The sequence below is a fragment of the Mustela nigripes genome, chromosome 3 (assembly GCF_022355385.1).
Source record: "Mustela nigripes isolate SB6536 chromosome 3, MUSNIG.SB6536, whole genome shotgun sequence".
Taxonomy (NCBI): Eukaryota; Metazoa; Chordata; class Mammalia; order Carnivora; family Mustelidae; genus Mustela; species Mustela nigripes.
Window position 1 is genome coordinate 63,811,852 of NC_081559.1, and position 13,594 is coordinate 63,825,445.

The window sequence follows — 13,594 nt, forward strand, 5'->3', positions numbered from 1 at the left end:
GCAAAATGGATTTAAAAATTATAAGACATGTATTGATTATTTTCAGAATCTGACAAAAACAGATTCCCAAATCACTGGTCAAAAAGATCAATAATGAGGTAATAGTTGAAAGGTTTTTTTTTTTTTTTTCATTATTTTTTTTTTTTTTTAATTTATTTTCAGCATAACAGTATTCATTGTTTTTGCACTACACCCAGTACTCCATGCAATCCGTGCCCTCTCTAATACCCAGCCCCTGGTTCCCCCAACCTCCCACCCCCCCCCACCACTTCAAACCCCTCAGATTGTTTTTCAGGGTCCATAGTCTCTCACCTCCCCTTCCAATTTCCCCCAACTCCCTTCTCCTAACTTCCCATGTCCTCCATGCTATTTGTTATGCTCCACAAATAAGTGAAACCATGATAACTGACTCTCTCTGCTTGACTTATTTCACTCAGCATAATCTCTTCCAGTCCCGTCCATGTTGCTACAAAAGTTGGGTATTCATCCTTTCTGATGGAGGCATAATACTCCATAGTGTATATGGACCACATCTTCCTTATCCATTCATCCGTTGAAGGGCTTCTTGGTTCTTTCCACAGTTTGGCGACCGTAGACATTGCTGCTATCAACATTGGGGTACAGATGGCCCTTCTTTTCACTACATCTGTATCTTTGGGGTAAATACCCAGGAGTGCAATTGCAGGGCTATAACACAGGATGGCATACATGCTAGGAAACCCCACCTAAGGAAGCCAGTCTTGCAAATATCTTTCCTGACCCCAATCTCCAAATAGATAAGCTTCCAGAAAGCAGGCTCTCTGCTTTGCTTTTGTATAATTCTCACAATGCCACAGTACCTAATACTCCTTCATGTAAAAAATCAGGCACAGATGAAATATTTGCTCAATTAACTTCATTATTAATACTACAGTTACACTAACAATATAGTCAGCTTTAAGTTACCACCGACTTCTACCATCCAAGTGGAATATTATAATAAATCAATGAAATGAGCATGAATTACCTATTTACTACAAACTATGAATTACTAGTAGGTTGTAGTTAATACTTTGCAAGGCTATTTCTAAAAACATCAGGTTAGGAACATAGAAGGACCAATTTTACTATGGGTTTGGCTATGAAATCTCAAGACAAGTGGTATAACTTGGGCACTTTACAGGTTTCACTGGAAATTCTCTTGGATTTAAGAGGATTTCCAAACATGGCTGAGTACCAGGCACATCTTACCACGGCCGCTCTACCAAACATCCCACCCTGACCTCCTTCTCCAGCGAATGCTGTAATACCTGAACATTCTGCCTTATATGTCCCAGGGGAGCCAAACAGCCCTTTACAAATAAGCATCTAAAACGCTCCCCCCTTTATTGGAGCCTCTTACTCTGTCTGAAGGTGGAACTACCAAGTAGGACTCCTGTCTCTGAACTTCAGAGACATAACATCTTCTGATTACTTTCCCCTCACCTCTGACCCACCCACAAATACGATACACCTTTTTAGGCACTTGTTTAATGTCCATTTCAGTGTATGGGTATTCATGTCACCAAGGAACGTGTACAGAGGTTCTACTAGAAGCAACGGGAGCACAAATATGAATAAAATACCAGCCCCATCTTCTAGTGGCTTCTAGTCAAGTAAATAAACTGCAATTTAAATGACAAGCATTCTTGAAAAGCTTATTAAAATGTAAACACAGGCATTTAAATGTACCATTTGGCACAGATAAGCATTTTCATCCTAAAAGATGTTTAACAGTATAAGGTACACTGTCAGAGGCTCTGTAAATTGCCACTGCTTTTTTATTCTCAGCTTTATTTAGATACAACTGACAAACAGAAATATGAGATATTTAAGGGGTTTAGCTTCAGGTAGCAGCTATTAAAAATTCAAAATCAGATTTTGTCAAATGAAGTAATCACAGTTCTTTTAATTCCTTACTTCAGTTGCACATGTGCCCCTTGACATGTGCAACTGTCAAGCTGCACAAAATGTGAGTGGAATGCAGTTTATCATCCTAACCTCAATGCTCACCAAGAAGTTAATGGTTAAATAAACCATTTCAATCCACCCAGAGGAATAAAACCGGGCAGTTAAAAACCAGAGGCAGATCTACACAATAACTAACATGGGAAGATTTCCAAGATAGAATACAAGTTGCAAAAACCAAAAAAAACATTTTGGTGGGGTCACTATGTTGTCCACCTGAAACGAATGTAACATCATGTCAACTATACTTGAATAAAAAATAAGTTTAAAAAAAATAACAAGTTTATGGTGTTTATAAACCCATTCACATTGTCAATAGGATATAGATTTCTTTATTTACATATTTGTATATAAATGAGCAGAAAAAAAATTCTGGAAGAAAATACTGCAGGCTTCTGTCAGACACGGGATGAGAGGGGTAACAAAATAAAAGCAGTTCTTTGAGTTTTTCTACTTAAGTCTTCCGTACGAAGAATTTTATTAAGACTTTGTGTCCCTTTCAATAACACCTACTCTGATCAGCCAGGTTGTATAATTTAATAAATAACCAGGTTTTATAATTTAAAATTATAAAACCCCCTACCACATCCCTGTACTTCCCACCCACTATTTTTTTCCCCATTGCTCCTATTCCATTGTAACAAACCACAAATTGATTTATAAAGGATGTTGCTTATTGTCTATTGGCTCCCGTCAAAATATAAGCACCACAGGAACGGGGATTTCATGGTTTTTTTCCTCACTGATGTATCCCTAAAACCTACTAAAACAGTGTGCTTTGTGTGTGTGTGTGTGTGTGTGTGTGTTGCCTACTTACACATTCAACAATTCTAATTCCTCTTGTAATAGATAAATACTTTTGCTTCACTTGCAAAAAGTGAATCCAGGCAAGTGGCAAGTCAGGGAGCTACTTTAATTAAAAGTTCAAAGGCTAGGGGCGCCTGCGTGGCTCAGTGGGTTAAGCCTCTGCCTTCTGCTCAGGTCATGATCCCAGGGTCCTGGGATCGAGCCCCACACTGGGCTCTCTGCTCAGCAGGGAGCCTGCTTCCTCCTCTCTGCCTGCCTCTCTGCCTACTTGTGAGCTCTGTCTGTCAAATAAATAAAATCTTTAAAAAAAAAAAAAGTTCAAAGGCTAAAAGAACCACCATTGTAGCTGCACTTAACACAGCTCAAGATACTGCGATGCCAACCTTGAAAAACAAAACAAAACAACTGGCCTGAAAAGCTATGCAAAATAGTAGGTGGGGCTGATTATTCCTAAAATGTGGCACAAGTGTTTACATTCAAAGACATGAACCCTCAAAAATAAGGCTATCTATGTGTTCCTTAATTATAAACCAGCATGGGAACAGACATATGCCTCTGGGAAATCAAAGGAGTGGAAACACAGAGAAATGCCAAAGACTTTCAAATCCCACCCAAGAAGGTCGATAGCGACCGATGATTAACTGACAGCATGCTATCTGTTACTCTCCCCTATCTATGCAGAATGATATTCTTGCCAAAAAGATACTATTAATAGCCAAATATCAGCACAGTTACCAGAGCAAGTTCCTCTAGCACAGAGAAGGACAGTGTCCCAATAAACTTAAATCCTCAAGAGGAAAGACCCACACCCATTAGTCTGCACTAGGAAAGGCAGGGTTTGATGGATACGTTGCAATAAAGACATCCCATAGTGAACCAATACAAATGCTTTCTGCGTCATGCTGCTACTTGAATCACATTATTTTGTTCTATTTCTAAGCAGGATGGACATAGTTAGAGACACTCTAGGAAACAGATGAAAAACCTTGACTCTGCACTTCACTGTGGATAAAACAGGAAAGTAGGCAGGGAGAGAGCAGAGTGCATGACACCCAGTTACGATCATTCTAAAAACCAGCACACATGTGAAGCCAGTGGGTAGCCAGTGAGTGATGGGAGCTCATCACCGTGGCTTGAAACAGAGAGGGATAAATAACTTCTTTGATGAAGCTTATTATTTTATGTACAAAATGAAAAGATTAATCCCTACGATAAACATAGGAAGAAACAGGAACTGAAGGACAGGTAACAGTGGGAGGCAGGCAGTCTCAAAAATCCCTAGGGAAGGCGTACTGGAGTGGCAGAAAGAAAGAAGAAACCAGAGGGAGGAGAGAATGCTGGGAAGCCATGGCTTGCCCCTCCCATGGGCACTTCTCAGAAGGGTCGGCTGGCTACTGCCCCTTGTGGTGGAATGGAAGATTTACCTCCCTACATCAAAATGAAATGTCTAATTAAAAAAAAAAAAAAAAAAAGTTGGGGTGGATATCATTTGTAACCTAAAGTCTTCTGTTTTCTTAATGAGAATTTATCAAGGCACATATTAATTACTAGGTCTGTAAAATATTTGGAGCTATTTTAATATGCTCAAATTTTCTCTAGAAGTAGCCAAGTCTTTTGAACTCTAGTCATCATTAAGGCATTAGGATAATTAACCAGATGGAGGAAGTAAAGTTAATCAAAAGATGACCAGTTCTCAAAGGGAAGCTGAGGAGTGTTCCTTGCCTACTAAGCAACCCAGGAGATTGCAAAGCCAAGACCAACAGATTCAATGTCAAGTTTCCAACTATTTTATATCTGCTTTATTGTAAACTAAAAAAATCTAAGAAGAGAGTCTGCCAGTGTGCCTACTGTGTTTTCTAAAGGACGGTAATATGAAGAGTTGAGATCAACAGAATCCTAAGTTGAGCACCCAGTTAGCATTTATGTGCATGATTTCCTCAAACCTCAGAGCAATTTAAAAGTAGTATGATCATGACCATCTGACAGAGAAGGAAACTGAGGCTCAAAGAGTAAAATCACCTGCCCCAATTTATAAAGCCCAGAAGTAACTCAGACAGAATCAGGACGTGCCTTTTCTTTTCTGCTACTCCACAAGAACAAAATTTTGAAGTCTTTTCCCCCAAATGGGTCACACTTTGACCCGCAAGAGGCAGTGGAGGCGGGAAGGGGGAGCAAGGGTGAGTGGGCAAAAAAAGTTTTAAATAAATAACCACCACTCACCTCTGAGTTTTCTTCTTTTACTCTTCGTGACTGTAAAGCAATTGCAGATCCATTAATACACGCACGCACAAAATGCCACAAAAATAAAACGTGCACAGGTTAGCTCGCCACCATCCATGTCCCTTACCTTTTCTTGAGAAAAAGCTGCCTTCCCCTCTTCACTTTTCTCGTCCATCTCGTCGTCACTCCACTCCCAGTCACCGTCCTCGGTTTTATGAAGGTGACCGCTTGACCCAGGAACTCTTCTCACCTGAGGCAAAACACACCGGCCCGATTCTCACTGGTGGAACGCGAACAGAGCTCACTGGGACTGCAGCTTGGGTCACGCAGCGCACCCCTACCCCGAGCACACCCTAACTGGCTATGAATTCAGGGATGGCGATCAGTACTCAGAAAGACCACACAGTCTCCAAACTCCCATACTTGTCCTCTTTCTGAAGCTATTGTGTTCCTGAAATACATCACTACACACATGAAGAACAAAATATTTTGGACGAACACCACGCACATCAGCCATCGGGATCAAACCCATCGTTCACTTTTGCTTCAGTTAACACGTCATTAACTACTACACATTAAAGGCCATGTGGCCGGCTTCAAGATTGCCTAAGGAAATGCAAGCGAGCAACAGACTGCTGACAGAGGGGAAGCAGGGGAGTCAGGCAACTTAATGAAGCAAAGGAATCCAGGGGTGTATCAGCGATCTAAAACTTATACCCCAAAAAAAGCAAATACGCTTCTATTGCTATCTTGCTCTTTTTCAAAACCTGATATTACACTTGTTTTCCCAGGATTCTGCTCAGCCTACCTGAGCAAAACAAAACAGCATCAGACTATTCTTAACACACCTTGTAACACTTTTGAGACTTGGGGGATTGCTAGAAACAGAGCAAGATAATCAGCAACCATGCCAGATCATCTAAACAGTTTATACCAGTCTTCTGCAAGAATTTCAAAAATTTTTTGAACTAGGGTAGAGATGTGATTCAGGAGTATGCTTTCCCAATGCCTGGTGTGGGTGAAAAAGCAAAACTTTTTAAAAGGACAGGGTGACTGAGAATGATGAGTCTCTGACCAAAGTAATTTGTCTTAAAAAAAAAAAAATGGACTCAGACATAATTAAACAAAGCAATGTAGCAGATGAACATGTGAACATAAGAGCCAGGATCCACTGATTTGGAGAAACTTCAAGGGGAAAGGGACCTTGGAGACGGTCTAGTTCTCACCCCCTCATTTTACAGATGAGGAAATGAAGGTCCAGAACATGACTGACGATCACCGGGTCATAAAAGAGCCTTCAGATTCCCATTCAAATGTGAGACTCAGGGGACGCCTGGGTGGCTCAGTGGGTTAAAGCCTCTGCCTTCGGCTCAGGTCATGATCTCAGTGTCCTGGGATCGAGTCCCACATCGGGCTCTCTGCTCAGCGGGGAGCCTGCTTCCTCCTCTCTATCTCTCTATCTCTCTGTCGTCTGCTACTCTGCCTACTTGTGATCTCTCTCTGTCAAATAAATAAATAAAAATCTTTAAAAAAAAAATAAATGTGAGACTCAGGGGCGCCTCAGTGGCTCAGTCATTGAGCATCTGCCTTTGGCTCAGGTCATGATCCTAGGGTACCGGGATCGAGCTCGCATTGGAGAAGCCTGCTTCTCCCTCTCCCAGCCTGTGCTTCCTTTCTCGCTGAGTCTCTCTCTGTCAAGTAAATAAATAAAATCTTAAAAAAAAAAAATAAAAGTGGGACTTACACCATCGAATGATGACTGAAACTGAAGTCATCTAAAAACATCCTTTGAAGACTCTGAAAGACTATAATGGGAAGAAAACACAATTTTCCATAATAGAAACTAGCTAGTTATATTGTGGGAGCTTCATTAATCCTAGGGAAATACCACAGTCCTTAAATGTAAAGTTAAGTATTTACATACATGTTCAGTTAATGTCAATTCAAAATTAACACAGAGTCGGGGTTGGGTATGACTTAAAGACATTATTGCATGGAACCTGTAAAAACAAGCCTGAGCATTTGGTCTAGAAGATCTGAACCCCAACACGGAAAGTTAAAAAATAAGAAACTCTTATTCATCACTACAAACAATTATACTCAATTAAAAAAAAAAAATCTTCTCTCCATTCCAAAATGGAGAGAAGATTTTTTTTTCCGTTTACATTTTTTGAATCATTGGAAAAGACCTAATGGTAGTGATTTTAATGTGCTAATAGATGCTGGCAAAGTAGTGTAGGGAAAAAATGCTGAAATGCCTTCGAGACATTCAGAACAGACTGCTCTTTAAAACTATAAAGAAATGGATAGAGGGGCACCTGGGTGGCTCAGTGGGTTAAGCCTCTGCCTTCGGCTCAGGTCATGATCTCAGGGTCCTCAGATGGAGCCCAGCATGGGGCTCTCTGCTCAGGAGGGACCCTGCTTCCCCCCTCTCTCTCTGCCTGCCTCTCTGCCTACTTGTGATCTCTCTGTCAAATGAATAAATAAATCTTTAAAAAAAAGAAATGGATAGAGGAAGGAAAAATAATTCCTTTTCTTTTTCTTTCTTTTCTTTTTTTTTTTTTTTTTAAAGATTTATTTCAGAGAGAGAGTGCATGCAGACAAGGGGCAGAGGGAGGGGAGAGAGAATCCCAAGCAGACTCCACGCTGAGCACAAAGCCTTATGTGGGGCTCGATCCCAAGACCCCAAGATCATGTCTCTAGTGGAAACCCAGAGTCTGATCCTCAACCAACTGGGCCACCCAGGTGCCTGAAGAGAAATAATTTTCTGTTGACATATACAATAAAATTATTTTCTTAGCAATACTAATCCTGATGATAGCAAAGGAAAATCTGTGTTAATGACTATAATGACTATATCAAAAGAGAAAACACCGTTTAATGACTACATTAAAAGAATGTCTATTACAGAGCATACTATTAACTAGGAAGTGAGAAAACAAGGAGAACTGTATCAGAAACAGAACTCTACTTTTTTTTTTTTTTTAAGATTTTATTTATTTAGTTGACAGAGATTCAAGTAGGTGGACAGGCAGGAAGAGAGAGAGGGGGAAGCAGGCTCCCTATGGAGCAGAGAGCCTGATGTGGGGCTCGATCCCAGGACCCTGAGATCATGACCTGAGCCGAAGGCAGAGGCTTTAAACCACTGAGCCAGCCGGGCCCCCCAGAACAATACCTTTACCAAAACTGCAAAAAAAACAAGCATGGCTGGTGAATTAGTATTCTTCAAGTACTAAAACTTAAGAGAGTACACCAAGGAAATCTCTGACACTAGAGATAGTGCATCTTCACATCCTAAAATTTCCTTTATGCTCCTTTTCCTCTGCTTACAAGATCGGCGGGTTTTGTCTCTACAGGCAGGATCCAACCACAGACAGTAAAATGGCCACCTTCTATTTTATTTTAGAACCGTGGCTGTCTCCCTCCTAGTTTTACTCGCTGGGAGAGAGAAAGATAAAGCAACATGTCTAAGATTATAGCCTCAGGCACTGAAAGAAATGGTGGCGTGGGCCTTTAAGTAATAAATACTGAACAAATAAATGTAGAAATTAAGACGAAAACATTATACAACCAAGGTGGCAGAAAATATTGGTAGAGGAGTCACGAGAATAAGAATACAGATCTGTTAAGGACATCCTTGTCGTTTACAGGAAGGAAAAGAACATGCAGTATAATTTGAAACCTGGGTTTCACCGTGTATTTATGGGACACTGACCTCCACTGAAAAGACCACAAAGCAATTCCGCAAAGTGACATCCCTGAAGGGGGTTTGCAGGGACTCTGGGAAACAACTTCCACCTTCCAAAGTTCAAGCAAGTAAGTTTCACATAGTTTAACAAACAGGATTCTTATTTAGGAACTGGTGAATACGCTACAAAATAAAAAAAATTTCAAAACAAAAATGCGTAAAGGCTTCGGTCCTTCCCCATCACCTACCACGACAAAGATGGGGGTGATTGTTGCATCGCTCTCATTCAGCTAAACAAATTCACCACTGAGTAAAGCCAAGAAGTGGTAGCTGGGGATTTAGAAAAAGAATCGAATGCTTCTCAGAGAAAGGAGCTCAGTCATGAGTCCACAAATTCCTCAGGTCCAACAGAGAGGTTAGACAAAGCTCTGCATGCAGTAACATTTATTCCCAAGACTGGGCATAAAATACGGTTGAGCAGTTCCATTGATTTGTTATTTTCCTTCCTTTCTTGAAACCCCATCTTTATGAAAATCCATTTAAAAAAATGAACCAAAGTTTGGATTCCCACCAGGAAACAAGTCAGGTACAGACAGACAGAGAAACAATGTGCCTCCTGAGCTACTGCTGATGTCGAGCCAGGATGAAGCAGGCAGGAACAGGGAATGGCAGAACACGGGGAAGTCCCCGGAGTGGTCTAGTGTTCTCAGTGGTGACCCTCTCAACACGAGCTTTCGAGAAATATCCACGACCCAGGGTCTCTGCACAACATGTCACGTTGATTCCCGGCCCCTGATACCAGAACAGGAAAAAAGGTATGAAGGATAGATAGAAGAAGACAGTCAGCAGATGAGCCATCTAGACAGGGTGTTGAAGATGTTAGAAGTTCAAGTGTCTTTCTATAACAAAGAATGAATGTGACCTCAAGGAGTACTGGCCAAAATTTAGCAGCATTTGTCCAATCCTGCATGGCCCCTCTTTCCAAGGCACCTGCCAGCGGCTCCCACGACTACATTAACGTCTCCCTAGAGGCAGGATTTCAAAGTCTCCTCGGAATGATTTCTCCATCGATAGAAATCCTGTGTTCCACTTCTCCACCTGTTTACAGCCTGACCACAGCCTGAACCTGAGTGACCCGGACATGGTAGAAAGCAAAATACCCCGTAACATTTCCCTTATCAGGCATTCTACTGACCAGAAGAATTAAAAATGTTTCTAATTAATTGCGGTTTATAACACCTTTGAGGTGCTGCCAAGGAAACAAAAAGCCTTCGAAATTTCCAAAAATAAAAAACAAAATTAGGGGCACCTGGGTGGCTCAGTCTGTTAAACACCTGCCTTTGGCTTGGGTCATGATCCCGGGGTTCTGGGATTGAGGCTCTGAGCAGGGAGCCTCCTTCTCCTTCTCCCTCTAACACTCTGATTACTTTCTCTCTCTCTGTCAAATAAATAAACACAGTCTTTAAAACTAAATAAATAAAATTAGACTACGTTTTCAGCAGGAAATATTTTACTGTCCTTCTGTCTTCTACTCTGACATTACATCCTACGACCTGACAGTTCCGTCCCAAGCCTACTTCCCGGCCTCACCATGCTCTCTGGCCCTCGGCCCTGCCTCGCCTCTTCCCTTAGCCCTCCTGGCTTCACCCCCATCTTAGAAGGTCTGGAGCCCACAGCTGACTCTGCTTGTGCTGCACTTACCATACCCCTCGCCCCTGCCCCCTCCCTGGACAAATCACACCTGGGTGGAAATCCAAGGGGCTCAGTCCAAATACCCAGCCTTCAGTCCTGAGCAAATGGGAGACTAGCCATGTGCCCAGTGCCAAGAGAGATGGTGGCTGGCCACTCCTAGGCGGGGTGTCAGGACGGCCACAGCCCTGCCCCTCAAGGTGTGGCTCCTGCACTTGCAGCAGCAGCACCACCGGGAGCTTTATTAGAAAGGCTGAATCGGGCCCCACTCCAAACCATTAAATCAGAATTCCCTTTAGCAGGAGCTTCAGGGGATTCATATGCTCATTCAGGCTGGAGAAGCACGGTGCTGATCGATCACTCCTGGGCTATTCCCTCTCCCCAGCCCATAAATACCGGCTGTTGTTTCTGTAAGTTAGTTTTTAGTGCTTAGTGCTCTCAGAACTTTAAATACCTTAATGAGTTTAATCTTCAGGGTAGCCTCAGGCGCTGAGAATCACTGTGCTCCCCCATTTTTCTGAGGGAAGAATGAGGTACAGGGAGGAGAAACGCCTGGCTCAGCCCATAGGGCGGGCAGAACCGGGGCCAGGACAGGAGAGCAGGAGTCTGACCCCAGCCTTCCAGGGCTAGGCTCCGCTGCTGCGGCTCACATGGGAGCCCTATCCTGCCCAGCGCCAGTCATCTCCAACAGCTCCACCTGCCACCCTCGGGGCACCCAGTCCATCCGGCCTCCGCCCACCCCTCTGAGAGGATTCTAATCAGCTCCTTCACACCCTCCACCCACCTTCGCCTCTTTCCCTCTTGTGTGAAGGAAAAATGGATCCCCTTTCCTCTGAAAGCCAACACCTCCTGCGTGCTCATTTATGTACACACTTACTCATTCCTTCAAGAAATTTCCAGCCAGGCCCTGCTCCTCTACCTCCACCAGAAACACAGTCAGTCTCTCCTAGACTTTCACCCCAAAGCGGGGCAGGCCCCGATTTTGTTTCTTCTACAAGCAGTCACTCCATCCCTCTCCCCTCTCGCACTTAACATTCTTCTGACAGGATTTTTCTGAAGATCGTCTCTGCTCGCTGCCTTGGCTTGCTTGGCCCATCCGCACTCCTTAATCTCAGTACAAAAGATCACCTGTCCTGAGCAGGCCACCCAGACTGCCTCTCCCCCACAGGACTTCCTCACTTCACCCTTGTGTACTGGGTCCCTCAGCTTGTCGACACAACTGAATCCCATTCTTTTCCTTCATGCTCTCTCCAAACCTGCACAGCTTCTCCCTCCACTGTTCTCTGTCCTTCCATGTCCTGCTGTTCTTTGTTCCGTCTTGACAGCACACATGGCTGCCAGACATGGTCTCCTCAAGAGAGCACACGCTCTCCGTGGCCTCCCCCCTCTCATCTAAGCTGATGACCTTGGAAACGTCGTCTCCCAGTCTTGTTTCCGAAATGCTCTGTGGGATACGCATGTCCGATCAATTTCTAGCGAGCCGTCTCCAACCCGTTCATTAACGCTTGACCCCCAGCCTCACTGGGACACTTCTCTAGGGCTGTCGACCTTCGCGAAGATCTCCACGCTGCAGCCGGCTCGCAGCGGCTGAGGAGAGTCCACTGTTAAAATCTCACAATGTTTGCAAGGCGGTTGACCTCACACTGGTCGCGTAAAATTGGCCCCAGTAGGAGTATTTATACACTGGAAATTGGAAAGTTGTACAAGTTAGGCTTTGCACTCCTCCCTCACTGCCAAACTCCCTCAGCGTTTACCAGCACACCACGGGTGGGGAGACTCACCCTACGCGAATGTTATAAATTCTGACCAAGACATTTCACTTGAGCTTGGTAGTTATTCCTGGGAATAGCTAGTTTACAATGGCAACTACCTCAATTCTATTGTGCAAGCCTCTCAAATATCACCTTTAAAAATAACATACCTTTAAAATACATGCAGACTGATTTTTACCAATCAAACATATATTAGTCCAGGTACAATTGAGGGAGGCAATTATCTTCATGTTATTTAAACCGACACGTACGGTTTGGGATAACATTTATTATGAAAAGCATCAGAGGAAACATGGTGTTCTATTCCTCTTTAATGCAAATGGAAGTGAGAAGAGTGACCCCTGAAAAACTGTGGTAGATGATGCAAAAATTGGATCTGTGATGACTGGTGCCAAGTCTGCTTAATACAAAGTCAGAAAGGAAAACAAACGATGTATTCTCAAATAAAATTGTTTTTTATAATGTGTTATTTAACATAGTTGCATATAAGTTTTATCAGTAGGTATTTTACTTCTTCTAAGTCCCTAAATGTTCAATGTGTTCCAACTCAGCAGAACACTCCCCCCCCCGCCAATCTTTAGATTTGGAAAATAAAGATTCCCTTATTTCCAATTTACCTTTATAATTAGGGATGTACGATAAATTCTGCAGACAAGATCAAGAATTTTACACCTGATAGGTATTCTGTAAAATGGAATATACATCTCTGCCAGTTAAAGCATGGAATTAAGTTCTCAAACTTCTTGTAAATACTAATATGACAGTAGATCAATAATAAACATAAATGTCACTGAAAACTTATGCATTTTGTTTATAACAATTTGGAATCTTGATTATTTGATAGAATATGAGAAAAGTAAAGTGTGGAAGATAGAAAAGTACTAGTCTAGTTTACCTCTGTTTGCACATTCTCACCCAGAATACAGAAATACATAGATATATTACTTCTACTAAGCATCTCACTATAAAAATTGTCTACAGAAACTGTCTGCATGCAGCTTTCACTGGGCAGTGGTTTAATAAGGACCATACTTCTTTTAAGTTGTTTCAAATACAAAGTATTTTAAAATAAAATTCCACTTCAGGTTAAAATGAAACAGCGCTTCTGAAATACCATTCCCCCTCCGCCACCCCTTGTCATCTTGGCCAGGGGGCACAGTCGTCTAAAGTTCTTAATGTTCTTAACATGATGTCTGGCACATAACAAACACTCAAGATGTGACAGGTGCTGTTATCACTAATAGATTTCCTCTTTCTCACAGCCCAAATCTATCAAACGTTATATCCTGCAAATTCTACTTCCTCCACTGCTGTTGTGTGAGATCAGGTCCAACTTCGACACTGGTTTTTTTCGCCTCTCCTGTTAAAATAAACTGCTTATCAACCTCCTGGCCACTCATCTCCTGCCTATTTTATCCTTCATAGTGCCCTA

At 42.5% G+C, this 13,594-nt stretch overlaps 1 protein-coding gene across 2 annotated transcripts in view; it reads right to left on the reverse strand.

The window, feature by feature from the left end:
- STK39 (serine/threonine kinase 39) overlaps positions 1-13,594 on the reverse strand; it is a 299,252-nt gene that overhangs the window by 121,852 nt on the left and 163,806 nt on the right. The window contains exons 11-12 of one of the 2 annotated variants that reach the window (XM_059394115.1): positions 5,141-5,263; positions 5,014-5,043 (exon numbers count right to left, since the gene is read on the reverse strand). In XM_059394115.1, coding sequence (XP_059250098.1) covers positions 5,014-5,043; positions 5,141-5,263 — 153 coding nt within the window. The remainder of the gene's footprint in view (positions 1-5,013; positions 5,044-5,140; positions 5,264-13,594) is intronic. The other variant, XM_059394116.1, reaches the window with a different exon arrangement.